Below are 26,300 nucleotides of genomic sequence, written 5' to 3'. Positions count from 1 at the left end.
GTAAGGTTTTAGCACCTTTGGGTGCCGAAAAGGAAAGCATATCATCCCTTTTTGGTTGGTATTACCGGTAGTTTAGGGGCTATGGTGCAAAGAAAGATGCACAAAAGGTGAGAATTCCTAGAAGACTGGGGATATGCATGCCTGATTTAATGAGTTTTTGGTGAAAGCTGAAGTAAACCTTTTGGGTTACATGGGTCAGCATGTCTCTAGTGCAGATGGGCCAGCTATCTAACACTGCAGTGACTTTGAACATAGATTCTTTTTGACAGATAACATAGAGGAAATGAGTCTAGTATATATATTGTACTAGAAGTTTCATTTGTTTGCCTCCCGTACTTTGCTGTTTATATTCTCTTCTTCTTCCTTTCAGTAAATAAGCAGAAAAAAATTGCAGTAGTTCAGCCAGAGAAACAGTAAGTAACAGGTTTTTTGCTTTTATTTTTTGTTGGGGTTTGGTTTTGGTTTTTTTTCCTTTTTCTAATTGGTAAATGATGTTGTCTTAGGGGAGATTTAGCTTTACAGAAGTGCTATACTGACGGCTGAGAGATCCCACAATCCATTTGTCTTAATGCTGCTAGTTCCTGTTGATGTTGAAAAAGACCTCTTGCACTGCTGTAGTAGGAGATGGAAAGCACGGAATTTGTTTTTTAACAATGCCGCTCAGCTGAATTATTGAATAGGTCAAATCATTGAAGTTCTGGGGTTGAAATTGTTGATCTTTCATTTTTAAGATTGCATTATCTGTGAGTACTAGAGTGCATTTCAGAAAAACTAGCCTGATCTTAAGACTGTGTTTGTAAGTTTGTGCTTGAGCCTTTTTTTAAATGGTGATTAATAGGGAAAATTACTGGATTCCCTTTTGATTGTATTCCTTTCTCAAATAATACAGATTCTGTGATGTAAACATGCTTAGAAAATGTGGCTGCCTTAACATGTGGCTCTGATTTTGCACAGCTGATCAGAAAATTTGGCTTGAGTGTGAGTGCTGTCATTTAGTAGATGAACTCCTCGTAGTTCCTTCCCACATTAAATTTGGCCCAGACTAGCCAAAAAGGAGAGTTCTACTAATATCTACAGTTCATCTATAAACTCTTTGTCATGCATATGAAACTCCTTCATGTCAGCCTGCTCAAAAATGCTCAGTAGAATGCCTGACAGTTGGTTTTATTGACTCTTACAGCTTTACAAACACCAGATCTGTCAGTAGTCCTGCCAATGTTTTCATTGCTTCTAAAATACTGAGCAGACTGTTCTTCCATGTTTTGTAATTGGGTTCTTATCAGAATACTCGAGTCATTTTAGTTTAAAATCCATCTTTTTCAAAATGCGTAAGGTAAGACTGTACACTGCCTTGTGGCATGAAGTGTGAAATGAAGTTAAAAGGAGACAGAAAATGTAAACTATTGTCAGTAGCTTTGTGTGATGTGTTTATCAGCATGATAGCCCATATACTTCAAGCAACGAAGGATTGCTGCTAGCTGTAGCAGTACCGTAGTCCTTTCCAAATTGAATTTTATAGTCTGTTAGTAACTGAGAGGTGACCATCCTTACCAGCTGTCCCTTTTCCCAACCTTTTCTTCTTTTAATTTCAGAATTTTGTCTTCAAGGACAGTTCATGATGGACTAAAGAACCAGGAACTGAACTCATCAGACTCAGGTATTGATCAGAGAGGGCAGGCTAACAAACACAAAGTCCTGTAACAGTTCAGCTGCCTTGTGGTTCAGCTGCTTAACAGTCTTCTGTTAGGAGAGGGGAGAGGAGGAAGGAGTTTGAAGATTTTTGTCCCTTGATGATTTGTTGAACTTCAAAAAAAGAGTGAAACAAACAAAAACATAGAATTACTTGTGTCTTGCAATTGATCTGTACATTAAACCAGGAAATTAGATTTTTACACCAGAACATTCCCCCCGGAAGCAGAGAATATGTAGAACCAAATGTGCGCTGTGACCTATGCAGATGATTTTTTTTTTTATTGTCACCTGTTGTGTTTAATAATGTTGGGAGAAACATAACAGGCGCACTGCATCTGCGCTCTTGAGTTGTTAGATTCTAGCTTTGGAAAGCAGGTTTGTCTGTTTTTTATGATAACTTCATCATCACGATAAACAAAGGCAATTCAAACAGTAAACTGCTTTGCGTGCCAGATGGTGAAATCTAATAATTTTCTAAACTGTTGCAAGAATGAATGTGATGAATAAGTACATCTGCTGGTGAAACAGTCATACAGATCTATCTGTTTGGCAACAAAATGCCTCTTCTGCTGTTTTCTGTACAGTGAAATGCACATCTGAAGCTGCACCAAATGCAAGCTTTATAGAAATGATTTGTGCCTGCTTAGCATTTTAATGGACTTTTAATAGAGTCATAATGTAAATTTGACTTCATTTATTTATCTGCCATTTATCAACTGCTGAATTTAAGATCTTTAAGTGATAGTGCTGCTCAGTCAAGAAAAACTGTAACACTGCTAGGGTAAAACAATTTTGTATTTATACATAAGTATCTTACAATACGTATTATACATGACTTTAATTTTGAGCAGCATTCAACCATTTAATAGGTTTAGCAAACTTGATGTCACTTCATCAAAGGCTGCTTCATCAGTTCCTGTATCTTTTGTTTGCTGGTTGAGGGAAAAGAGTGATGTGATATTGCAGTTTAGGATAAACAGTGAAGAATAACTTTGCCAGCTTCTCTGGTGGCAGAAGTTTAGGGGAGAGGTAATTACTTGACCGGAAAAATGGTTCAGAATTGCTGTGTAGGAAGTGCTTCTGCTATAAACATTTGGGATTGTCATCTTCATGCCTGTTCTCTGTGGTGTAATACCATAAAGCATCAGACTAGCCTGGAAGAAACGTTTCTTTTCTGATAAATGGCCAACTTCATTTCTTATAGTTTGACAATTTGCAAGCACATGTGTGAAGTATGATAAATACTTTGGCAACATAGATTAACTAGTGCTGTCACTGCAAACGTGACACTGAAACTACCTGGAATTCATGTAATTCAAGACTTTCCCCTCCTTTTTTCCCTCCTTTTTTACAGCAGGCAAAATATTCTGCCTTGCAAGAAGTCATTCTTTGCTGGGGAGGTTGTAGCGTGTGATTTAAATCTTTATTTTCTCATTTCTCAGTGGTAACTAACGGAAAGTACTGCTGCCCAAAGATCTACTTCAACCACCGGTGCTTCTCGGGGCCTTACCTTAACAAAGGCAGGATTGCAGAGCTTCCTCAGTCTGTGGGACCTGGGAACTGTGTTCTTGTTCTGAAAGAGGTAAGGGGGTTGTACGTAGTGGACCTGCATATAGCAGAGTATCATAAATGCTAGAGTGTCTCTGTATTTATAGATGGGTAATTAATAAATTTAAGCTGATGATGAGTAAAGAGATTTTCTTGTATAACATCAAGTATAAATCATGGACTGTTTTATGAATGGCTGGAAAGAGCAAAAGCCTCTCATCTGTCAGAGTTACAGTCAGCCTCCTACTGCTAAACTTTATTTTTGGTTAAAACAGAGTAACCTGTAATTACCACAGTCAAAGGAGTTAGAGTCTTTTTATAACTGTTAGAAATGCTTCAATTTTAATTGACAGAATTAGTTTCAGATAACCCCAAAATTCCTTTACAGTTTGCAGTGTTGATGTTAGAAAAGAGGAAATACAGATTTTCTTAGGAGAAATTACAAACTATTTTTGGTAATTGGAAAATTAAAACAATTCTTTGTGTTTTATAAGTTGCATACAATTTGCAAAGATCAGATGAATTTGTGGTTTTGCTTTCTAACGTAACTGAGAGAGGAGAAGAGGGAGGAAGAGGCCATTCTTGAATGCCAGAGAGCCTCTTCTCCAGAAGGTGTTTCACAGCAAATTTACAGATATTTTAATGCAATAATTGTTTTTCTGAAATCTCCAGAAAAGTCATGGGATGGTTATTATCTGACCCGAGAGGCCAAAAGTTTCCCAAGCCTTAACTATATGCGCACACTTGAGCTCTTATGAAATGATGACTTTAAATGCAGAAATTGGCTCAGCATCTCTGGGATTTTTACCTTCCCTACCGTGTATCATAGCTGGGAGAGACCTTTAAAGACTTTCTGGCAAACATGCTGTAAAACAAGAGTCTGGTGGACAAGAGTCAAGCTGATAATTGAAAAAGCTCCATTTTTGCATACAGAAAAGTACCCGATCCTTTCTGCAAGTTTCAGTACTCTGATGTAAGCACTCCAAAAGTGCAAGTGTGAAATTCTGTGGCAGCTTCATTTAACCTTGAAGGTTTAATCTGCTTCACTGCCTGACAGCATAAAGTATGCACAAATCTGGCTGATGTACAGATGTTGAGTATTGCTAAAAGTTCAACCAGTATGTTTAGCTGTATTCATTTCAGTTATGACTCTTGCTCAATGTGTGAATCCTAGAGTGAGTTTAGTACTTGCATTATATTTACTACTCTTCTTTTGCAATACAGACATCTAGACTGCTGCATTAGTAGGACTGAAGCTGCAAGTTTGTTATGTCAAGAGTCTGATGCACCCAATTTGGGGATGATTTCAAATAACCACATACTGAAAATAAGAAATACAATTTGATTGCACATTTTGTGCTATCCCTAACTAACTTCAGGCTATTCACAACTTTTAGTTACTTTACAGCACCAGAGAAATTCTCGTTTTATTATAGTACAGGCCTTATCATGGTTCATGAAAGCAAAACAGGGGAGCTTAAGATTCTGCAGTATGATTTTGTAGCAAGTAGTAGGTTGGCAGGCAGCAAAATCCTGCAGCATTTTTTGGCACATCTTTGCCTGTCAAACAATCTCTAAGATAATCACTCAGCTTTACCCAAGGTTATGCAAGTTTTGTAGTATTCAGCCCCAGGGTTTAATTTAGTGACGTGTAATTCAAGGGCAATGACTTGGAAATTGCTAGATACACTCGTGACACTGCAGGCAAATTCTGAAGGTTTGGCAAGGTCCAAAGTGTCAACTGCTCTCAGTTTTCATTTTGGCAGTATCAGGAGGCATCTGTAATCTTGCTCTGAATGAGTGCTTTGATGCTAGATAATTTGGATGAATAGAAGTAATTTCATATTCTATTCTGGCACTTTAAAACAGATTTATTGTACAAATAACTTAAACTTATTTTCTCCTCTTTCCTCCCTCACTGTAGGTTCTCACTTTATTGATCAATGCAGCTTACAAACCTAGCCGTGTCCTGCGAGAACTGCAGCTGGATGAAGAGGCTGCGTGGCATGGGCATGGAGAGACCCTAAAAGCCAAGTAAATTCTTGTCCTGTTCCCCACTTGGTTGATCCCAATAGCAATGTTGTCTGCAGTCTATGCTTTAACTTCTCACATTTCAGGGAAGGGAAAATTGCTTATAGCACATCAAGATGCTGACAGATTAAACTTCCAAACCTTTATAAACTTCTTTATGAATGTCTGATGAAGTGCATCTGATTTTAATGCTCCTTAATATGCTAGGTGTGCTCTGCTACTGGCAGGTAAGCAGTTGGTGAAGTAAGAATGGTGTGGTCCTGCTACAATATAGCATATCCACTGGCAGACCTGCAGGTGAGGTTTAGGATAGTTTAATTCACCTGAAGATAGTTGTCAGTATTTTAAAGCAGAAGCACATACTGCTTAGGAAGCTTCTCAGACTTCCATGGCATTTCCATGCAAATGTCTCAGTGGAGGAAGATTCCTCTGAAATTAAGTTAAAGTGATGCTCTGAAATGGCCTGGCATGGAAGTCTTCCTTGCTTTTTTGCAAGATTATTTTGTGGCTAGGAAAAAAGCAGTGATCATATTTGCATATATTTGATAAATCCAGATACTCCTTTATAGTCTAGTGATGATCTTGTAATTAGGTCACTGTGTTTGCATACTAGATTAGATTTTCCCAATGTGCCATAGCACACATTCCTACATAGGTCTGAACTCTTTTGTTGGATCAGTTTCATGTGTAAAAAGACACCTTTCCACATATTGAAGGATTGCTCTGGATTTGGACAATAGGAAGATCATTATGAAAGGTTAATGTAAATGGCAGATGTAGCTAAAGAACAGAGAAAAAAATTATTTCAGTTTCACTGAAGTTGCTGCGTGCTTTCTTTTGTCACTAGTGACACCAGGGATATCTGGACTACAATATATAATATATCTCTTTTTTTCAATGCATTAACTAGATATTTGCAGGCCTGAGACATCCCTAATAGATATCAGCACGTGCCATTAGCTGCGCTGGGAGAACAAAGCAGAAATGATGAATGACTTGGGCAGATGTTTCACAGTGTGGCTCTGTCAGTGTCATGGCAAGGCTGATGAAGAAAAAGAAATCTTTTCTTAATTTAAATCAAACAAGAGCAATATGTGGAGTCATGGCAAGTGACTATCCTGACGAATTGTTCAGCAGTCAGATGAAAGCTGATTGGAAATGTGACAGTAGTTCATTTGTTTGCCATAGTATGTGCATAGAATGGCTCGCTAGAAGCTGTCTGCTGTTACCTTTTATTAGCTGAATTGGCGCACTCTGTCTTGGTTTTAGAGACCAGCTGTCCACATCACAGTGGACACTTCTGCAGCCCCGTAATAACAAAGAACAAACCATCTGTGAACAAAGAAAACAAAATATCTGAACTCTGGGATAGTCCTCTCCGACAGTATTTTATAGTTGTGGGCAGGGCAGCGTTGCTGTGTTTGGTACTGCAGGCATCTCTCTGGTGCTGGCTTTTTTTCTTTGCTGGAGGATCTGTCATAAGAGACAGGATTACCTGTTTCCTGGGCTGGTCAGTCCATAAAGTTCCTCATTGCTCAGATTTTCCCCTTTTCTCAAAGCAAGATTCTTGTACACCTTTCAGTGAAGTACTTTAATCCTGGTAATTAGAGGATTCCTGAATTATGACCACATTTTCAATGTTAGGTACAAAGGGAAGAGCTACCGTGCAACTGTGGAAGTTGTGAGGACGGCAGATCGGGTGGCAGATTTCTGTAGAAAAACATGCATCAAGCTGGAATGTTGTCCAAACCTCTTCGGTCCTCAGATGGTGCTGGATAAGTGTTCAGAGAACTGCTCTGTCCTGACAAAGACTAAATACAGTGAGTAGGCAGCTGATCTCCAACCGAGGTGGGGCTTGGGGTGTTATGTTTTGGGTTTCTCCTGGCTTTGGCTCCAGAAGGAATCCAAAGTACATTGCTTTCCTTACACAAGGAGCAGCTCAAGCGCTACATACACAAGCCTACAAAATATCCATATGCCAGTGTGTAGGGAAGAAAAAAATAATTTTATATTAAGTTGTAGTACCATGGATTGACTTCTTGTTGTATTTGGGACAAGAACTGACTCAAGTGGCATTGTAATTGCTTTTGCCATTTTGTTGTGGAACAAAATAAAATAACTTCAAAATCTTTTCTTAGCTTACAGGTTTTTTTAGGGGTTTTTTTGAACTAACTTCAACCATTTGACATTGCGAGAACAAACGGTACATTAAGGCCATGTCTAAAAACTACGAAACATCACAAACAGCACTATTAAATTGGACCAAGTCTGTAGCTGATGATTTTCATATATAATCTGTGATTTTTGGCTTCTCAGAGATAGAGGAAGTAAGTCTTTATAGGGCAAATAAAATTGCTTAGTAACTCTTCTTTAAACCAAACGGAAGAGGAAAATATAGACATACTAATTTTGAAGTTTTGCAGAATTGGGATTTCTATTGGGACGTGTCCTTCTAGTGGTTTTACAGTCCTGATGATGGACAAACATAATAACTACTGACACTGAAAGTGCATTTCAACACAATGCTCCTTTCTTCTGTCCTGGTAGCACACTATTATGGAAAGCGGAAAAACAAGCGGATAGGTAGGCCTCCAGGTGGCCACAGTAACCTGGAAGTAGCCATGAAGAAACCAAATAAAAGACGGAAGAGACGAAAACATTTTTTTGTTCATAAGAAAAAACGTTCTTCTGCTTCAGTGGATAACACTCCCGCTGGATCTCCCCAGGTACGAGATTGCCAACAACTTTAATAGATATAGAATGTGGTCTTTGACCAGCTACATTTGAAACCACAGACTGTTAGTTCCTTGTAACCTCAGGTTACAGCAGACAAATGGGTGGCAATTGTTGTTTTTCTCCTAAACTTCGCAGTTTTTATTTTATTGATTTTTTTTTTCCCCCCCCTTACCTCTTCAGGGCAGTGGGGGAGAAGAGGAGGATGACCAGGATGAGGTAGATGAAGAATCTCTGACTGAGGATAGTACCTCAGAGCACCAAGATGAATTGCTTGAGGAATCAGAGGTATCAGAGAAGAAATCACTGTCGTCCTCTCCTACACAGAGTGAACTGTCTCATTCCCTGGCTCAGGACCGAGACAAGCGGAAGAGGAAGCTCAGGACCTTTTCCTTTTCTGATGATGAAAATAAACCTCCTTCACCAAAGGTAACTTTGAACGTAGATTGCTCACTGTTGGGCAAGCACGAATATCTTGGGAGTATTAACTGTCATACGTGTGTTCTCATAAAATACTCTGCTACCCCATAAAAGGCATTGTGAAGACACTACATAATAATTAAAAATCATGACTTTTATTACAGTAGTATTACAGGACTGTAATGAAGACTAAACAGAAAGCTGTAGACAGAATGGTGAACGTTTCCCAGCTGTTAGCGCTCCTCTTGGTTCAACCAGAGCAGTGATGTTGTGTTGACCAAATCCTGGTTTTAGATCCATGCTCACTGGCTCTAACGATGTTACAGCCTCCGCCCTCAGCACAATGCTGTTCTGCACATCTGTGCTAACCAAGAAACCTCTACAATTTGAGCTCCCCTTTAGAGCTTTGTTTGGCAGCTGAAGGTTTAAGTGTGGAGGAGTAGAGGGTTGTGTTGGTCCATTGCATATGTAATATTTTGGGAATTCTTTCTTCGCTGGGTGGCTTGTGTAGGACATAAAGATGGAAGTTGCTGAAAAGCTGCACCTGGACAGTAACCCTCTGGAATGGAGCGTGGCTGATGTCGTACGATTCCTCAAATCCACTGACTGTGCACCACTGGCGAGAATTTTCCTTGATCAGGTATCATTTTCTGTATGTTAAAATGTTGAATCTGTCACTTTGCTTCTTATCCTCTAATGAATCACAAAAAGAAGCTAGTTTAAATTTTATAATAGGGTTTTGAGGAAACAAATGCACACACAACCGTCTGCAGTTTGAGAGAGGAGAGTTAAGGGAATGACCAGAATTTTTCAGGTTTCATAGTGTTTGGTGGAGGTCATTTTGGTCTGTGGGTCATCTGAATCCCAAAACTATTGAGAATGCCTACAGCCAAGCACCATGAAGGCGGGAGCCTGTTTTCTAGGAAATAGACTTTTGCCACTTGTGTTGACTTTTCCAAATGATAAATATTTTAAATTCTGCAGACTAACTGCAGGTATCACAGTGTTGTAGAGCTGCACAACAAATGAACGTTTTTGTGTCAAAGTATGACAATTAGAGTACAAACACGAGTCAAGTTAACATTGTACTTGCATCTTAGTTAAAATTTGCCATAAAAAAAATCGTCTGTCAAAGCTGTAGTACTGGAACTAACGATAGGTATGGTTTGTGGTAGATGTTCCAGAAGATGCTTTTCCTTGTAGAACCTGTGTTTCTATGGAAAGATACAGAGGTTAGGTAAAATAACTTTCTGCATCAAATTTCCTTGGTTTCTGTTGTTAGGTTGATTTTTTTTTTTTTTTTGTTACAATAGCATCTCAGGAGATTCTGTCCCTTAGCCAGTGAATCTGAGCTGACATTTTAAGGAAGGAGTTAATTTGTTGTGAGAAAGATTTTTCAAGCTGCGTGGAGTAGCATGAAAGAAACGTCTAATTCATAAACGGTCATGAATCAGAAATTACAGCAAGTCAAAGCTGAAGGAGCAGGGAAAATAAAAATGCAAAGTCACTGTGGAGTTTTTCTCTCCTGACAGGAAATTGATGGCCAGGCACTGTTGCTGCTGACCCTGCCCACCGTTCAGGAGTGTATGGACTTGAAGCTTGGGCCAGCCATTAAACTTTGCCATCACATTGAGAGAGTCAAACTTGCCTTTTACCAGCAGTTTGCTAACTGAGGAGCAGCCAAGTTGAAGTGGACCTTTGAAGCACAACTACAAAAACATGCTCCTTTCTGTCTAGCAAGGAAAGCCAAATGAAGTTAAACTGAAGCCTTGGTGACCTAAGAGCATGTGTCAGCCTCAGTTTTTCACTTTGACAAAAGGAAGACAACATCTGGAGCAAAATGCCAATGCAAACACAGGGGCTACTCTACCAGCTGCCAGCTCGGGAACACAATAGTCTCTTGCTCTATGGTTCCCTTTTTTTAATGTATTTTTTAATGATTACAGAAAAGTCTCCTCTGGTGGGAAAAGACATTTCAATAGTTCTGTTGGCACGGAACTTTAAAAGGAGAAACGGATCCTGTTTACGTTAGCATGTAGGCTGCCAGAAATAACCTTTCTCTGTTCCTGATGATTCACAAATCCCCTTCCCTCCCTGTGGACGAACACTTGCTTTACCACAGCACTGGCTTTGGAATGTGCTCTTTGCACATTCGTGTATTAATGTTGAGTTTTTTAATGAATTTGTTCATTGTTAGGACAACAATGTGGCCACAGGGTTCTGAATGTACAGTATAGCAAGAGTGTGGTTCCTTTGGGGTTCTTTTTTTTTCCTTGTTGTTTGTTTTGGTTTTTTTATTTCATTGTTGTTGGGGTTTCGTTATGGTTCGGTTTTACTACCTCTGTAGCCTGAACAGTAGAAGTGATGAACTAAAAAGGGAGGGAACTACTTCTTCTGGATAAATTGTCTGTAGCTGCACAGCAGTCTCTCCTCTGGAGGCATGTCAGGAGTGCAAACCAGTATCAGCATACAGAGCTTCTGTTCCAAAGCTTTAGCTGAAACCTGTGTAGGCTTAACCTGGATGTTACCTTTTTCTCCGATGTCAGAAATCTTAATTATTTTGCACTTCTCTTACAGATGGGCTGTAGGAAAAAAGGAAGGAAAGAGAAAGTGCCTCTGCATTTTCTATATTTTGGTTGTCAGATAAAATTTCCTTTCTTTTTTTTTTTCTTTTTAATTGTATGAAGTTATTTCCTTTTTCTTATAGCAAACAATTGGGCCATGTACACAGAGCCTGTCAGCAGACTTTTGCTTTGCTACCTGAACATCTTTTTAGACAATACACTAAGAAAGCTGCGATCAATAGAGGACTGCAACTTAGCTCTACCAGTGTTTGCATACTGGAAACTATCTTATGAGCATGACTGTGTATTTTTAACTATTTACAACTGCTCAGGATCAGACTTGATGAAAATGTGGGGAGTTGGGATGGGGTTTGTGTGTATTCTTTAGAGAAAAGGAAAGGACCAGAGGGACATCTAATTCCGTCAGTACACCCACAGTAGGATGAACCCCTGATTTTAATTTTCCAGGGTAATAAAACCCAATCAGCCACTTGCTGTAGGCCTGTGCTTTACACTTTAAGTAACAGGGCTTACCTTACTTTCCGTTAAAGATGTGGGAAACTTGCATCAGACTCAAGATCTGCATCGAATAAGCATTAGGTTTCAGATCACTTGCATTCATTCACTCTGCCTGTTCTCACAGTCTTTGGAGGAGCACAGGCAGGAGCTTCATGTGTGCAGCCCTGGTCCTTTATGTCCTATTCAAATACTTTCTTGCAGAAAGCCCCTGGCATACTAATACATTTGAGATAGGAAGATGCTCGCTGCAGGAATATGTTTAGGAAAGACCCATTTGCTGGCTTCTGATAAACAGTGGTTGCTCTAGCCAAATGGATTGATTCAGGCGTCTCTTAGGCCTTATGTGGTCGGTTATTCTGATGCTGTGAGCTGTAGGATTCAGCGAGGAGGTCGCCTGTAAACTAAGAGCTGAGTTTGCACAGTCTGTGTCTGAATCTGCCACATAGGTGTTGAGGGGGGCTATAGAGTAAGCAAGGGTAAATAACTGGGGTTTATTGCTTTTGCCCCTTAGAATAACTCCCTAGTCAAGGCAGAACTATTCTCAGAAGTGCTAAAATCAGATTATTTTTTTTTTTCCCATTCCAGAATCAAAATGTAGATGTCAGACAGACTGTGTACTAGCCGAGTATTCTTGAGGGAGGGAGGGCAGTGTGTAACTAGGGCAAATTTTTTCTCCCAAGTTGTAAGCAGAGTCTGAAAACATAATTAAATTGAAATCAAAGCACCCCTTCTTCTTCTTCACACCAGATACCTTGCCAATAAATGGATGTTTTGGCTCTTCATGCTATGCTTAGGTCATCTGCATGTACTCCATTCCCTTAGGACAAGCTCAGTGATAAGCCATTAGGCCTGAAAAAATTTTTGAGAGAAACATTGCTGCTTTGCTGTCAGCATCTTGTCTTGAGAAATTTGACCAGCAGAGAATGTGTGGGCTTGGGAGATGATGCTTTTGGATCATTGTCATTCTTCAGGGTTTCCAGAATCCTATTGCACTGATGCCCAGCAGAATTGACCTGCATAGCCAAGAGATGTTGCTTCCACATTTCCCCAAGGACAGATAGATGTCTTTTTAAGTAGCTGTCAGGAGAGAACGGAGCTTAAAGGGTAATTTAGTGAACCTGTTAACATGGCACCTAGGGTTTTAAATACAAATGTCATACTTTTTCTCAGTAAATAAAGCAGTCAGCAGTTTCAGAAGTTAGTGGGATACTTACTGGTCACCTTTGGCATGCTTTATAGGCTGGATTTTTCTGCCTTGTTTTGGGAGGCGCTGACAGTCTGGTCCCAATGGGATCTATTTTTGTTGAGATTTTCAAAAGGGATGTTTTCATTATTTGTGAAATGTTTTTTATGCTGCACACGGGTACTGTACACTCTGTTTCCTGGAAAAAATGCACTCTGTTTTATTGCTGGATTTAAAAGGGATAATTGGGGCTTTATCTTGATGGATCGTGTTTCTACTTGACTCTGTTTCAAGTTCCTCTTTCTCGATGCATGGCAGATGACACAACTGCACTTATATTTGTTCATCTTATTCCAGTATGACTTGAAATCAGCTCACGTGCTGCTTTAGTTGCTCTGTTTCTTCAAAACTGGATTTTGGGTAGCTGGTGGCTGAATCTTGGCTTTGGGAGATACCGATGTTTCACAAGCAGGAGCTGCTTGGACTGCAGTAATTTAGGTTTCAGGGATTGGTGCTGTCCTCTACCACATCCATTCACCATATGAAATAAGACAAAGCTGGAGTCCAGGAGGAGGGCAAGTGGTGTCTTGCAAATGTCTTCAGTACAAGAAGGCCCTCCACTGGGCCTTGGGTACTGCTTATGTGGATGGTAAAAGGAGATGATTTCCCTTAGCTGACCCGTTGAGGGTTCGTATTCTTGCTTGTCCTCTTTTCATATGCATTGTACAGTCTTGGTTTTGCACATCGTAGCTTTAGAAACCTAGTGGTGCCTCCATGTGGCACTTGTACTGTGCTAAGCTTAGCTTGGTTAAGCAGAAAGATTTTGTTGAGTTACTATAGTGTGCTTTCTGCACCAACACAGAGAGTCCCTAATAGAGAAGTATTTGACCTCCAAAAATGTCATGGGAGGTTAACGTGGTAGAATTATCCGCCAAAGCACGAGCAGCTTGCAGTCCGTCCTAAACTGAAAGCAATCCTTCCAGGTGAGGAGAGGTACGGCACTGATCTTGGTCAATGAAGACTACTTTTTGCTAATGCTAAACATTTCTGCAACTTGCTCTTTAAAGAATGAAATAAAGGCAGATTCATTGTGTGTTGTATAGAACTCCAGGAGTGTTTGCAGTCTCTCCTGGGATTAATGGAAACAGTACATACAGAGTTCAGGAGTGGTTGTTAAGATTACTTTCTCTTGTCACAACTTTCAGCAGTATTTTGTTGTTGTTTTAGGATTTGCTAGTGTTTATTTTTGATTCCAATGATGCTTTAAAGGAGGGAAGGAGTATTTAGCTGCTAGGTCCACAGAAGTGTAAATGTATTTACAGTTGATTGGACTGAGCACTCCATTCTTCTGTATAAAGTACAAAGACTTGGTACATTGTTAGCAAAAGGCAAAGTGGCTTGCGAGATTTTTTGAATGTAATGGAATGGGCTTCAAAACTATCAAGCTCAAATTGGAGACTGGATATACCTTTGGACCAAATCTGTTGTTAGAGGAGAAGTTACTAGATGAAGTAGCCTTACCAGAAAGCCAAAAATAGGATGATCCTATACAAAGCTACTCCTTAACCAGTCTTGTCACATAGTGGCCAACTGGTTACTGCCTACTGTGAGCTCAAATTACCGAAAAGTAACTAAGCACAAAGACATAGGCTCTGTCTGGAGACTTCAAACGTTGGCTGAAGGCTCCATTTTAAAGGGATTGTGTGCTGAACCCACATTTCAGAGTGCTGCCAACCTTCCCCAAACATGCATGTAGCCTTGTTTTCAAAGGCAGCCTTTTGGGTGAAGGATTAGAATGGGACTTGTGAACACCAGATACAACAAGCCTCTTTTATTATTTGTTTTTATGTGTTTTTCTAAAAAGAATAATAATATTCTGTATGAAATATAGCAAAAATGAGTTAAGGTTAGTGACACTTTGGCTCCATGGTCATTTCTAGCTTCCCCAACGTCACATCTGTTGTTCTGAAGTGCACCAGATATATAGATGGACTTTTTGATGAGATGACAAAGTTACTCTGTTAGGTGCAAAGCCAGCAGTGTTTGGCTCAGCTTTAAGCCATGGAAGCGAGCGGGTCTTGCGCTGACAAAATACAAAGGCAGTAGGTCTAACAGACTTAGCACAAACATGGGCACAGAGCCTGTGGAGTCCTCTAGCCTTGCACAGTTCAAGAGGAACAGGCCTTCTGCTTGACACACGGGGACGGCTCACTCAAGTTGTGTGAATGAACAACAAAGTCCGGGCACAAATGAATTCTCGCCCACTCTGGAAGTTGTTGAGCACCAGTTTCCAAGAAACCTCGTGGAAGAAAAATTCTGGAGGTGTCATGTTTCTCCTCTCCTCTTTAATTTCTTTTTTTTTTAATTTGTTTTTAAAATAAATTTTAAATAATCTTTGTAGACAATCAGAGGTCTTGTAGGAGACTCTACCCTAAAGGGTACCTGCTCTCCAGCTGTGGGCCTCTTTCTTATACTAACTCATTGGAACTGATGCACTTTTCCTGTATTTTGCCTTTTTTAATTAGCTGCTTGTTCTTAAACAAAGATTTAAATGCATATTGTGTTGTGTCCCTTCTGCTTGTTGTTTTATCTTTCTTTAACTTTTAAATATATATATATGCAGTGAGACTGAAGTACTACATGGAAGAGAAACATGCACAAGAAAATATGCCTATTAAGTCCCACCATTGTTTGAGCAGGTGTAACAATTTAATCAGAGGATTTTTTAAAAAATATTTTGGATGGATATTTTGCTTGTTTTGTCTGTAAATAGTGTACATAAGTTTGTGGTATACGACAGTTTTAAGTGGTTGTAAGAAAATTAAAAAAGATACTTAAACTGTTACTGATGGCTTTGGTGTTAATGTAATGATAAATACTGCTGCTTACCATGAGCAATTTTCCATCTTACAACAGAGTGGGGAAAACTGTAGAGCATGTTCCATTACTTGCATAAAAAGTAAATGCAGACCACGTGAATGCCACTTGCGTGGGCTTCATGTTAAGAGCTTGACTGGGTTGTATACAGTTCCCTCAAGTGCAGGAATCCTGTTTCTCTAAGGTAACAGATTTTGTGTTTCACAGGATGCTGAAGCTAACATACAGGAGCTGAGGACAGAACCTATGAATCTGGGTAATTTTCTTTTATTGCTTTCTTTGAACATAAGGAGCTCCTTGGTACAATCCAAAGCAAACCTTGCAGATGCTGCTGCTCCTTTTGGATGGTTTTGTAAAGTTTGCATTATCCTATCAAGTCAAAATTTTAAAAAGAGCTGGCTTTGCTTTCTCTGAATAACATGAAGGTGCATAGGATGTTTCAGAAACAGGTCGGCCTTGCAAAGTTGTTTCCTTACTTGGCATTCCAACAGACTGTACTCATGTGCTCCTCGGCACTTGTTTCTTGGCTGCACCTCAGTTGTCTTGAGCTGATTTTATACTGGGTGCAGAAAATACATAGGAGTGAGAAGAAACTGATTTGCTTAACACTGTCTTTAAACAACTGTAAATGTGTAGGAGTTAAGGTAAATCTTTTACTTGCCTTCACAGAGCACTGTCTACTTGAGAGAAGTCCTGATGGCTTGTGAATAGCACGTACCAGGAGACAGTGTCTCCTCGTTGTCTGCCATAGGTTTCAGAAGGGCTTGTAGGAGTCATGAGGAGCTGAAAACCTTGAAGAGGTATTTTTGGGGAAATGATCTGGTTTAAAGCATGGAATATGGAGTAACACGAGGCATAAGCCCTTCGAGTTATGTTTCCAGATTCATGTCTGAAACATAAATTTTGTGTAGAAAAAGCATTAGGTAAATCTTTAAGTGTCCAGGTCAGGGTGCATGTGTGGAACGTCTAATGTTCAGCAGCAGCCGTGAAAGCTTAAAAACCGCCCCTGGGCCACAGGTAAATAGGTCAGGCCCACATCTGAAGTGCGGTGCTTGATAGCTGTGATCGCTGTGCACAAGGGGGAGAACAAGCAGCCTACTCTGGTCCTTGCCCTTTTTTTCAGATAACTCTATTTGCATTCCTGAACTCTTGCTTTTGATGCAGCTCAAAACAGAGGAGCATTGACCTGGGGTGCAGAGGTGCTGGACAGTGCGTTGTGCTCTGTCAGTCAGAGAATTGAGAGCATTTCTTTTTGTAGCTGCAACTTCCAGACATCTGTTGCACAGCCTAAATATCAGAGAAATCACTGCTGCGTCCCAGTCAGTACTGTTTGGCATCGCCTGCCAGGAAGGACAGTCACGTAGGTGGGTTGGTAAGGTAGATGCAACAAATGTCATTATTTGAACAAGTATTGCTTCATGTGCTTTGCTTAGTTTTCTGATAGACTATACATGTACTTTCTGGGTCGTACTTATAAGTGAATTCATATTGGGCTTTGTGTTGGTTTTCCCCTGAGGGGGAGCCGGCCAGGCACCTCCGGTCCGTCCCCGGCCCATAGCAGCCGCCGGCCGCGCCGCCGCCGCCCCGGGACAGGCACAATCGGCGGGGCTGGGGGGGAGCGGGGCGGGAGGCTCTACCGGGGCCGGGCCTGGCCAATGGGAGAGCGGCGCGGCCGCTGACGCGGCGGGGCGGGCGGCTCGGCGCAGGAAGCGGGGCGGGGGGCGCGGCCTCGCCCGCCGGTCGCGACGTCGTCGCCGCCGCCGCCATGTACCGCTGAGGCGGGCGCTTGGCCGGGCCTCGCCATGGGGGCGCCGCCGCCCAACGGCAGCCTCGGCCTCACCGACAGCCCCCCGCGGCCGGGCGGGGGAATGCCGGGGGAGCCAGGAGACCGCGGCTGCGAGAACGGGGCCCTCATGGACAGCTTCGGCATTTTCCTGCAGGGGCTCCTGGGCGTCGTGGCCTTCAGCACCCTCATGCGTGAGTGGCGGCGGGGGCGGGCCGCGGCCTCCGGGCCTTGCCGGTGCCGCGCGGCCTGGCAGCGCCGGGCGGTGAGGCGGGCGGGGGCGTGCCGCGGCCGGACGGGTCCCTTCTTCCTCACGGGGGTCGGGCTTGGTTAGCGGTGCCGCGACCTCGCTGGAGGAGCGCCGTGCTGTCCCGGGCTCCCGGCCGAGCCGGGCCGTGAAGTGCCGCGGCGGTCTGAGGGAAGTGCAGCCGCCGCCGGGCCTCTGTTGGTGCCGGGTGAGTGGGAGCGGGGCCGTCAGGTGAGACGGGCCGGGGAGGCCTCTCCGCTCTTCCCCGCGCCGCCCTGGCCGGGTCTGTGCCCCTGGAGCGGGGCGTCAGCACCAGCCGTGCTGCCTGAGGGGACGGCGGGTGGCTTCGAAGGCAGACGTTTGGGGTGGACAGCGTTGTTTCTGAGAGACGGTGTTTCGATTACTTCAAGCAAATGCACTTTCTGAAATTTGCCTTCCTAATATCTGCATCCGTGCTGATATAATTTTATGTATTCTGCTTTGAATGCAACCGGCAAGATGTGGTGGTTTGTGTGGAGTCGCTCAGGTTTAGAATGTACAAAAGAAAAGGGTTAGGCTATATTTGGTTTACTGCAGGTGTACCTCATCATATCATCCACAGCAAAGTGAGACACGCTTTTTAAATCACAACACGCCATGGTGTGCTGCTTTAGAGTATGTGCTGTACCTTGGAGTCGGAGCAGCCGGTGAGCTCCTGTGGCTGTTTACAGCAGCTCAGCTGATGAGCAGTAACTCGTTAACTCCTCATGTGAGTCCGGTGGAAAGGCAAGAAAGGCTGGAGGCTGTAGTGACCCCAACCCTGCCTGCTCCAAGGGAATAACAGCAATGTGGAACAGTACAGGTAGATTTTTCTCTCTATCCCATATGGTAGTTAGCGTCATCTCAGCCAAGGAGTGAAAAACAAGCCCGGTGCCATTACTTGCTGACCATGAAGTTGCTGTTAACAAAAATGTGGGGATGGGAAGAGGGAACATCAGTTACAAATGTTTTACAGTTAGACTGATCTAAAGAATGAGATCCTGTTTACATTAGAGTTGAGCTGATAACCTTTCATGCTAGCATCATAATATTATGGTTAAGTCAAAAGTTTGCTAACGCACTATATTTACGTACTCTGGTGTTCAGTCATAGTTAACAATTGTATTGCTCTTATAAAAGCTATGCACGTAGCAGTCATCATTGTTACTGAATGGCAACAGTAGTCACTGGTGTCACATTTGGTCAGTCAGAACATCCTCATAATTAGGAGTTTTAGCAGTTTCCAAACTAAAGTACCTCTCTTTAAGAAGATGATGTGTACGTGTTGTTGTTTTTAGAATTAAGAGATACAAATAGATAATTCTCAAGCATTGTGCATCAAAAGATGAAGAACTATAAATGTTGTTTGTCAGGATAGGATCTTTTTTCTGGAAATAGTATCACTTCATGCATTTTACAGTAACACTGGAATACTTGGTGAAGATAAGAAGAAGTGAAAACAAAAAGTATGGACTGGGAAAACGAAAGCCTAGTTGTTGGCTGCGCTTTGGTTAGATATTTTTAAACCAGGAACTCTTAGGAGATTATCAGTGAGGTGTGGAAGAAGGGAGTGGAAGGAAGGTAGCCAGTCCTGGCAGTGGTACTGGTGAGAAAAGAAATCCCTTTCCAAAGGAGATTAGAGAAAAAAAGTTGTAACTTGTTGTGCTTACATTTAAGAACAGAAGATAGGTATGTTTGTCCCAGTTTTGACAGTCACATTCTCTTCCACTTTATGTTGGGCCTATCCCCTAGCAGGAGGAGAAGCTGGCCCCGCTGCGTGGACCAGTTGTACTGGTAAAAGAGTAGTTGTCTGTCAGTTAAGTACTGTGCTGGGAGGGAGTGGTTCTAGTTTTGTCTGAATATTTTTATCCTTTTCATATCATATGCAAAACATCTGGTACGTTGTTCCAAAACCTTTAAAAGTTATCTCAACAAATACGACCTTTTGTGGTCCACATGACAGATCTGATGTGACAGAGAAGCAGGAACTCGTGACTGAGAATGGGAGGGCGGGCATGGCCTCGCCTCAGCACCTACACAGTTGTTCCTGTCCTCGAACTGCTGTGGCAGAAGGGATGACACACCTTCTGGAGCTGGATCACAGAACTGATACAGCAAGAAAAATACACAGGGAGATGTGGTTATTTTGAAGCTAGAGTATTTCCTTGCTCTGGTCCTCTAGCTGTCCGGCACAACAGAAGGGGTAGCGCTGAGGGAGAAACGAGTGGCCGCAGGCAGGGACTGCTTGAGAAGTAGCACCGCTGTCAGGTCAGGGGTGCGTCCCCTTTTTGAACAGCATCAATTCTCTGTATGCGACCATATCGCTTCTCCAGCTCTCCTCTGTAAAAAGTCAGAGAACTGAAGACACGTGACTAGCTGGTATTTAAATTTAACTTATAAAGGAAAAGGAAACCCTAGAAGGAGATACTGTAATACTTTGGTTGCGATTAATGGTGCAGAACCCTCAGTACCCTCTGTAGAAAAAGAAAGTAATGGCAACAGAGATACATTGTACAACTGCTCTTTATGCACAGAGGGTGTTTTCCTTTGAAAAATACTTGATTTGACATGTAAAGAATAAGAATTTTTGGTAAGCGGCTAAGTCAAAGGCTGACCCAGACTTGCCCTTTTCTAGATAAATTTTACTCTGCTTGTGTTCAATGGAACAAAGAATATTTTTTAATATTTTTTTTCTGATCGTAGTAACTAGCTGTAAGAGGAGGAGGAGGACCTTTTCTGTGCCTCATCGGTAGATGTTCATCTATAAATGACCGAAGGATTAAAGTGAAATTGTTTAAGATCTGGCACTCCAGTTTGCCACCTTCTTCTGAGTGCACCTTTACAATTGCTGTAAACTTATGCCATCAACTGACCTGCCGATGACATCAGTTAAACTTCATATTTTAAGGGCTAAATGTGGTTGTGTCAGGTTTTTAATTTGTTGAAGATGTGGTGATGCTCTGACAGAGGGAGCGTTGAGACTGCATTGCTGGGGCTATCTTCTAATACTTCAAAGAAAGGTTTTTACCCCAATCGCATTATCAGCCTACCTCGTGTGTGCCCTCACTACTGAATTGACACAACCAAGAAGTGACAGAATGAAGAATTTCTCACTTTGAGCTGATGAAATGATACTTTGAAATTAAACCTGAAGTTTCCTTTTGTTTGTAGCTCTTTCCTCCTTGTTCTGTCACACAGGGAATGAAGAACAGTTTAACTTACCTCACAGTAGCCTTTTAAATGAGTGACTTCTATTATTTTCAGATTCAAATATACAACCTGTTATAACCCCCTAATGTGTCTTTTGTAGAAGATGCTTTAGCTAGTTATCATCTGTCCTGACTTTATATGGGAGCCTCCCTAACCCCCTTGAGTAGAAGTTTGCATTTGGTTTTTTTGCTTTAAGTTGTTTAAGGCCTCCCAAATCCACTACTTAATCACTCTGATTTCAAATCTTACCCTCCTGCTCTTCATGTAAAGCATTGTGCGCTAGAGAATGGAGGTCCTTTTCTGATGTCTGAATCAGTAGTGAATATACTTGATTCTATTGGAGCTTACTGGTGTGTTATTTTTAATCACTGTCAATTCATCTTTACTGGTCGGAGTTCAGTCCTCTGCTGTGAAGCTAAAGACATGTTGAGACAGTTTCACCTGGACACTACAAATGTTCCAGTATGTCAAAAGTCGTACTGAAGTTGAGTGTGACAACTTCTGTTGCTTCTCTCCTAACCATAGGCTCCAACTCCTAATCAAAGGGTACTAACTGATTAACAACTACCTCTTTTTTGGTAAATCTGCTTGGACTGGCAGCCCTTTTGGATTCTGGGCCACTAACTCTTGAGTCTGTTAGCCTGCTTTTTTCAAGTCTATTGCTTCATTTTGCTCTTGTCCCTCACGCCTAAGTATGCATTATTTTCCGCACTAGTTTATTTAAACCAAGCCACTTCATAACAGGAGGTCTTAATGGGTTTCCCTTGGTGGAAGAGATTTATGTTTGTTTATGCTTCAGGTCAGTAAGCCAAAGATAATATTTTTTCCAAGTTTCCCATTATCTTGCTTGTATCTTATTTCATGGGGATCCTGATTTTAAAATGACAGCTTTGCTCTTTAGGTGGTGGTGGGGTGTTGGTGCAATAGATATGTTTTTTATTACTGATGTCACAAAGCTGGTTTTAAATATTTTTGTGTAATATGATGTGTTTTGTCAGTAATCCCAAGCACCTTCTGAGCAGTCTCTGGTTAGGCTTTTATTGGTAATGAATGATCAGAGAGTGGTGTTAGCTCAGTATTCCCACACATGTACAATGTAGGCGTAGTTGTAAATAACACAGTTTTTATTAGCCAAACCTGTAGAAAGGTATGCAGAAAGGCAAACCCATTGCCTATCCCTTTACCCTGTCTGACACAAACTGTTTGAAGTACTTCATCTTGAATATGTAGTTTATATACTAAGCTTGTTTGTCAGAAGGTTGGTGCCTTATCAGTGTGCCTATGTTTGTTTTGGGATACTTACGGCTGAGAAATTAGATGCGAGTCATATTGATGAATTATTGAAATAGAAGAGTCGGTTGGTCCTCTGCAGGTAAAAGGTTTGTGTCCATCTGTGAGGAAAATATAAATAAGCTGTAAAGGAGACCAAAGTGTGTGGGTCTGTTACCTTTTTATGGCTTTATTACAGTTTGTGTCTGTACTCACACTGAGAAGGGTAAAAGCTTCTTTGTTAACAGAAGTGAAATGATTGAGTGCAAGTTCGGTGAATAAGCAAGTAGGTGGGTTTGCATTGAGGGTCACAGCTGGGAAGAAAAAAAAAAAAGAAGAAGAAACAATTCATATAAAAGATACTATATATTTTTAAGGTCCTCTCTTTGCTTAAAGTGCCTTAAAGGAAGTACCTTTAAAACTACATACTTAACATCAGTTTACTTTACAGCAAGGTTTTCCCACTTAAGCCATGCAAGGAAAACAAATGCTTCTTCATATAATAAGTTATCTTAGTAGGTAGTTCAGTAGAATTCAAAACGCTTTAGCAAAAATATACTTTTCAGAGGAATAATTTAATATTTTCATCAAGGTAAGGGAGTAGTATTATGGGGAATAATGTTCTGGGGAGCAAGGACTTGAGAAGGAATTAAAAGTAATTTCAGTTGCCTTTCAAAAAAAAAAATCAAAAGGGTTAGATACAAAAAGACTAAAACATGGTTTTCAGTTGGTTTATATAGCAATCTTCTTTCTGCTTGAGCAGATTTTAAAAATGTGAAAATGGCAGGCACTTGGCTTTGATACCCCATAACACCAGCAGTGTAATACAGGCTTCTGAGTAGCAGTAACAAGGTTATTCTACATGGTGATTTCCTGAGATGTAGGGCAGTGGCCTACTAGCAAGGTGGTGTTTTATTAATGAAGACATTATTTTAAAAGACTTGATATTATCCTGACTTGATAATATCCCATCCTTGTATGTATTCGCCCTGAGTGACACAGTATGGGTTCACATGAATTGCTGAGGGCCACCTTGGCAAATGTTATTTGTGCAAATGATTTGAAACCTTGCCTTGTACAGAAGTTTTAAATCACAAATAGGATATTTCATATTTATGAAAATACAAACAGTATTGTACTTATGCAGTGGATCACACTTTTTCAAATACACTTTATTCTTTTTCCCAGAACTCTTCACTAGTGCGAGTTCCTGGTGAATTGCCAGATATATGCAGAGCTTGCATTCCAGTGTGTATTAGGGGATTACCTAGTATCAGGCAGTCTGAAACGCCTTTAAGGACTGCTCTCAGGTATCACAGCAGTGGGGATGAATGCCTCTTAGGGTAAAGGAAGACTAGTAAGATGTGCTATTGAACTACGTTAAAAGGCAAGATCTGGGGAGGGAGTGAAGGGAGGGTAAGTTTTTAAAAAGGAAGAGGTGTGTGGGGGGGGAAAGCAGTGGCAGGAGTTTTTCATGGAACGCAAGCGGGTGGCCGGGCTGCGAGCGCCCCGGGGCGCAGGGAGCCCCCGGGAGCACCCTGGACAGCTCCGCCGGGCCGGCCCTGAGCGGCAGCGCCTCGGGAGCTCTCCCTTGGGTGCGGGGCTGCCTGTGCGGAGTCAACGATAGCCGTGCTTGACAGTCGGTCTGCAGGTTTGGCTGACACGAAGGGGTGATGCAATCCCCTCCCATCTGGCTGGAGGCCAAGGAGGAAACAGGATGGGGTGATGGAAGGTGTTTAAACCTCTTGCTCCTTCGGGCCCGATCCATGGTAATTAGTAACAACCAGTATCTTAGTGGGATATGCTATAGAACAGCTATTATTCTGCAGGTTAAGTGGCTGCAGGATTTGGAAAAGCCCTGTGAGGTCACTGTGGTCACGGCCAAGTAAATTATGCCTTACAATGATCAAGTGTTTTGTTGTCCCCCTATGGTGAGGTATCACTTGCATCTATGTTACGTGGCTGCTTCTTGTTTGTTTTAAATAAATCATCAGTGCTTTCAGTGTCTCTGTGACATCCTTATCCGTGTTTGAGACAAAAATGAGAGATGTACTAGGAGATGTAGCACAGGGGAAAAAATGCAGCCACAGGGGTAAATTAGCTAAGTAAATTGCTTTCTTTTACCATACTAATATTGTAATACTCTTTAATGTATAAAATACGTAGTTGGGATAAATTCTGTCCATTGCAAACTGCAGAAAAAGACAAATCTTGCTGGCAAACTTCATGCTGTATAAATGCAGGTAATAATAGTGTTGGGAATGGCTCAGCTGATCCTTTAAGTGAAGCAAATGACCTGAAAAGAATTTAGGAATGACAATTGTTTCCTATTTTGAAAACAGAAGACCAATCTTGTTTTGTAGCATAGTTGAGTATGTGTGCATTTACTGACTATAGGAGAAACATGTTCTCATAATGTTTAGTCCTGCTCGAACTACATTTCCTTGGTTTTTAAATTAAAACTGCTTGCAAGATGTCCGATTCTTTGCTGGACATAGATTGTAGTAGCACTTTATTGCATGGCCTGATGCCCTGATTGTGTCAGGCCGTTAATATTGTAATGTCATTAAATGCAGGAACTATTCTTGAAATGCCATGCCAATAAAAAAGTTAAGACAAAAAAAAGGTATCAGTTTAGACAAATATTCTATAATCTGCAAGTAAGTTGCACTTTTCATTAACAGTTGTCTGATGCCCTTCTTTGTCTTGTTGGCTCGGAACGTATTACATTTTCTTATTACTCAGCTGATCACTGGATATAATTGTGCTCCAGATAATAAGATTGTTCTAAGTATAATTATGCATGTCATTCACATTATGAAATGTTTAGGAAAAGGGATAAGTTATGTTGACATTTGGAGACTATTAAAATGATAAATTATCCAGAAACTCTGAAGCTGTGTTTAATTAGAACTAACTTCTGGCCTGTTAGCTAGACTGTTGTTTAACTGTAAACTGCATAATGAATGTGTTCTCGACTAGTGTTTTATAATTAAATTTGTAAGGAGCCGATTTGTACGAATACACAGTGCGCATTTTTGCATTCTGCAGTGATATTAATTTCATGGTTAATGAAGTTTGCATTCTTAAACTGGTATTTAACAAGGTCTTATCTGTGTGGGTTTTGTTGATGAAATGAAAAATCATGCTTTCTCATGCCTGCTGGTGGGAAATGCTTCTCATTCTCAAAGATTTCTTGATCACAGCAAAATGTATTCCCTGTAAATCTTAGCATGGTAAATCTCACTGGCAGACTGAATATAAGCTTGGAGCTTTCATGAGACTGCCTTTGCAGGTGGTGTGGCATAGGGATGAGGTTTTAGGGTTTAATCAGGAATAATTAAACTTATTTGCACTGTTGCTGAGGATACTGAAGACCTGTTTTTCTACCACTGACCCTGAATCACGTGTGTTATATATATTTGTTGTCATTACCTCATACATAAGTTGTCATATGTAATGAATGTTAAGAATGAGACAAATTCCTCATAGCTCACAGTCATGGTTCAGGTTCATAGTTCCAGGTGCAAGTTAGTTCACAGGAATGCTGAGCTAGAGTAGGGAAAGGTCATCCAAGGAAGGTACTAAACTTGTTTTTTCTATTGTTCATGATTTTCTATTGTTCTCTAGAGGTTGCTAATTATTTTTTTTTTTAACAACCACATGGTTTTGTACTTTGAAGTCTTTTAACTTTGGTGGTTTTAACTTCTGTCACATTTTTGGCTACCCCAGATTCTAAGACCAACCATTCTTCCTCTTGTAACGTGTGTTGGCTCACCTGATAGAAGAGGAACACAGTACTATGTTTCCTTGTTTTATCTGGTTGCCAGGCATTAAATAGAGCTCAGGAGGACTTGGGAAGCAGCTGGCCTGTAAGCTGCAAGGTGCTCAGAACATAGAAATTTGTGACAAGAAGTTTATTTGTATACTACTTCTGTTTGAGAGGTCTCTCCATTGCTGTGCTCCACTGACACTGTTAAAAGAGATGAACCAATGGAAGTAACTAGAAATTGTTGGTGAGAGGTGAGCTAGAGAGAGGAGTTCCTGAATTTTTAAGCTTTTCAAATTTAACAGTAAGTTTTACAGGACTGACATCAGTCTGGTAACTGGTAAAACTTATTAGAACCTGACCAAATATTGTTTTATAGGGTAGATCTTGTCAATTTTGGACAGGCTAGCCAGTCCCCTTGGATGAGTACTTACAGA

At 41.2% G+C, this 26,300-nt stretch overlaps 2 protein-coding genes across 4 annotated transcripts in view; both read left to right on the top strand.

The window, feature by feature from the left end:
- Positions 1 to 15,519, top strand: part of SFMBT1 (Scm like with four mbt domains 1) — a 79,996-nt gene extending 64,477 nt beyond the window's left edge. For 2 of the 3 annotated variants that reach the window (XM_054838689.1, XM_054838690.1), the window contains exons 13-21: positions 371 to 413; positions 1,593 to 1,657; positions 3,135 to 3,274; positions 5,165 to 5,274; positions 6,916 to 7,091; positions 7,819 to 7,997; positions 8,188 to 8,433; positions 8,936 to 9,064; positions 9,957 to 15,519. In XM_054838689.1, coding sequence (XP_054694664.1) covers positions 371 to 413; positions 1,593 to 1,657; positions 3,135 to 3,274; positions 5,165 to 5,274; positions 6,916 to 7,091; positions 7,819 to 7,997; positions 8,188 to 8,433; positions 8,936 to 9,064; positions 9,957 to 10,097 — 1,229 coding nt within the window. In that variant the 3' untranslated portion in view covers positions 10,098 to 15,519. The remainder of the gene's footprint in view (positions 1 to 370; positions 414 to 1,592; positions 1,658 to 3,134; positions 3,275 to 5,164; positions 5,275 to 6,915; positions 7,092 to 7,818; positions 7,998 to 8,187; positions 8,434 to 8,935; positions 9,065 to 9,956) is intronic. The other variant, XM_054838691.1, reaches the window with a different exon arrangement.
- Positions 15,520 to 17,297: 1,778 nt separating this feature from the next.
- LOC129211378 (musculoskeletal embryonic nuclear protein 1) overlaps positions 17,298 to 26,300 on the top strand; it is a 44,264-nt gene continuing 35,261 nt past the window's right edge. Inside the window, exon 1 of the mRNA XM_054838406.1 lies at positions 17,298 to 17,544. Within this exon, the coding sequence (XP_054694381.1) occupies positions 17,370 to 17,544 (175 nt within the window). The 5' untranslated portion in view covers positions 17,298 to 17,369. The remainder of the gene's footprint in view (positions 17,545 to 26,300) is intronic.

The sequence above is a fragment of the Grus americana genome, chromosome 11 (genome assembly GCF_028858705.1).
Source record: "Grus americana isolate bGruAme1 chromosome 11, bGruAme1.mat, whole genome shotgun sequence".
Classification (NCBI taxonomy): domain Eukaryota; kingdom Metazoa; phylum Chordata; class Aves; order Gruiformes; family Gruidae; genus Grus; species Grus americana.
This window is presented reverse-complemented; position numbering and strand designations above follow the sequence as displayed.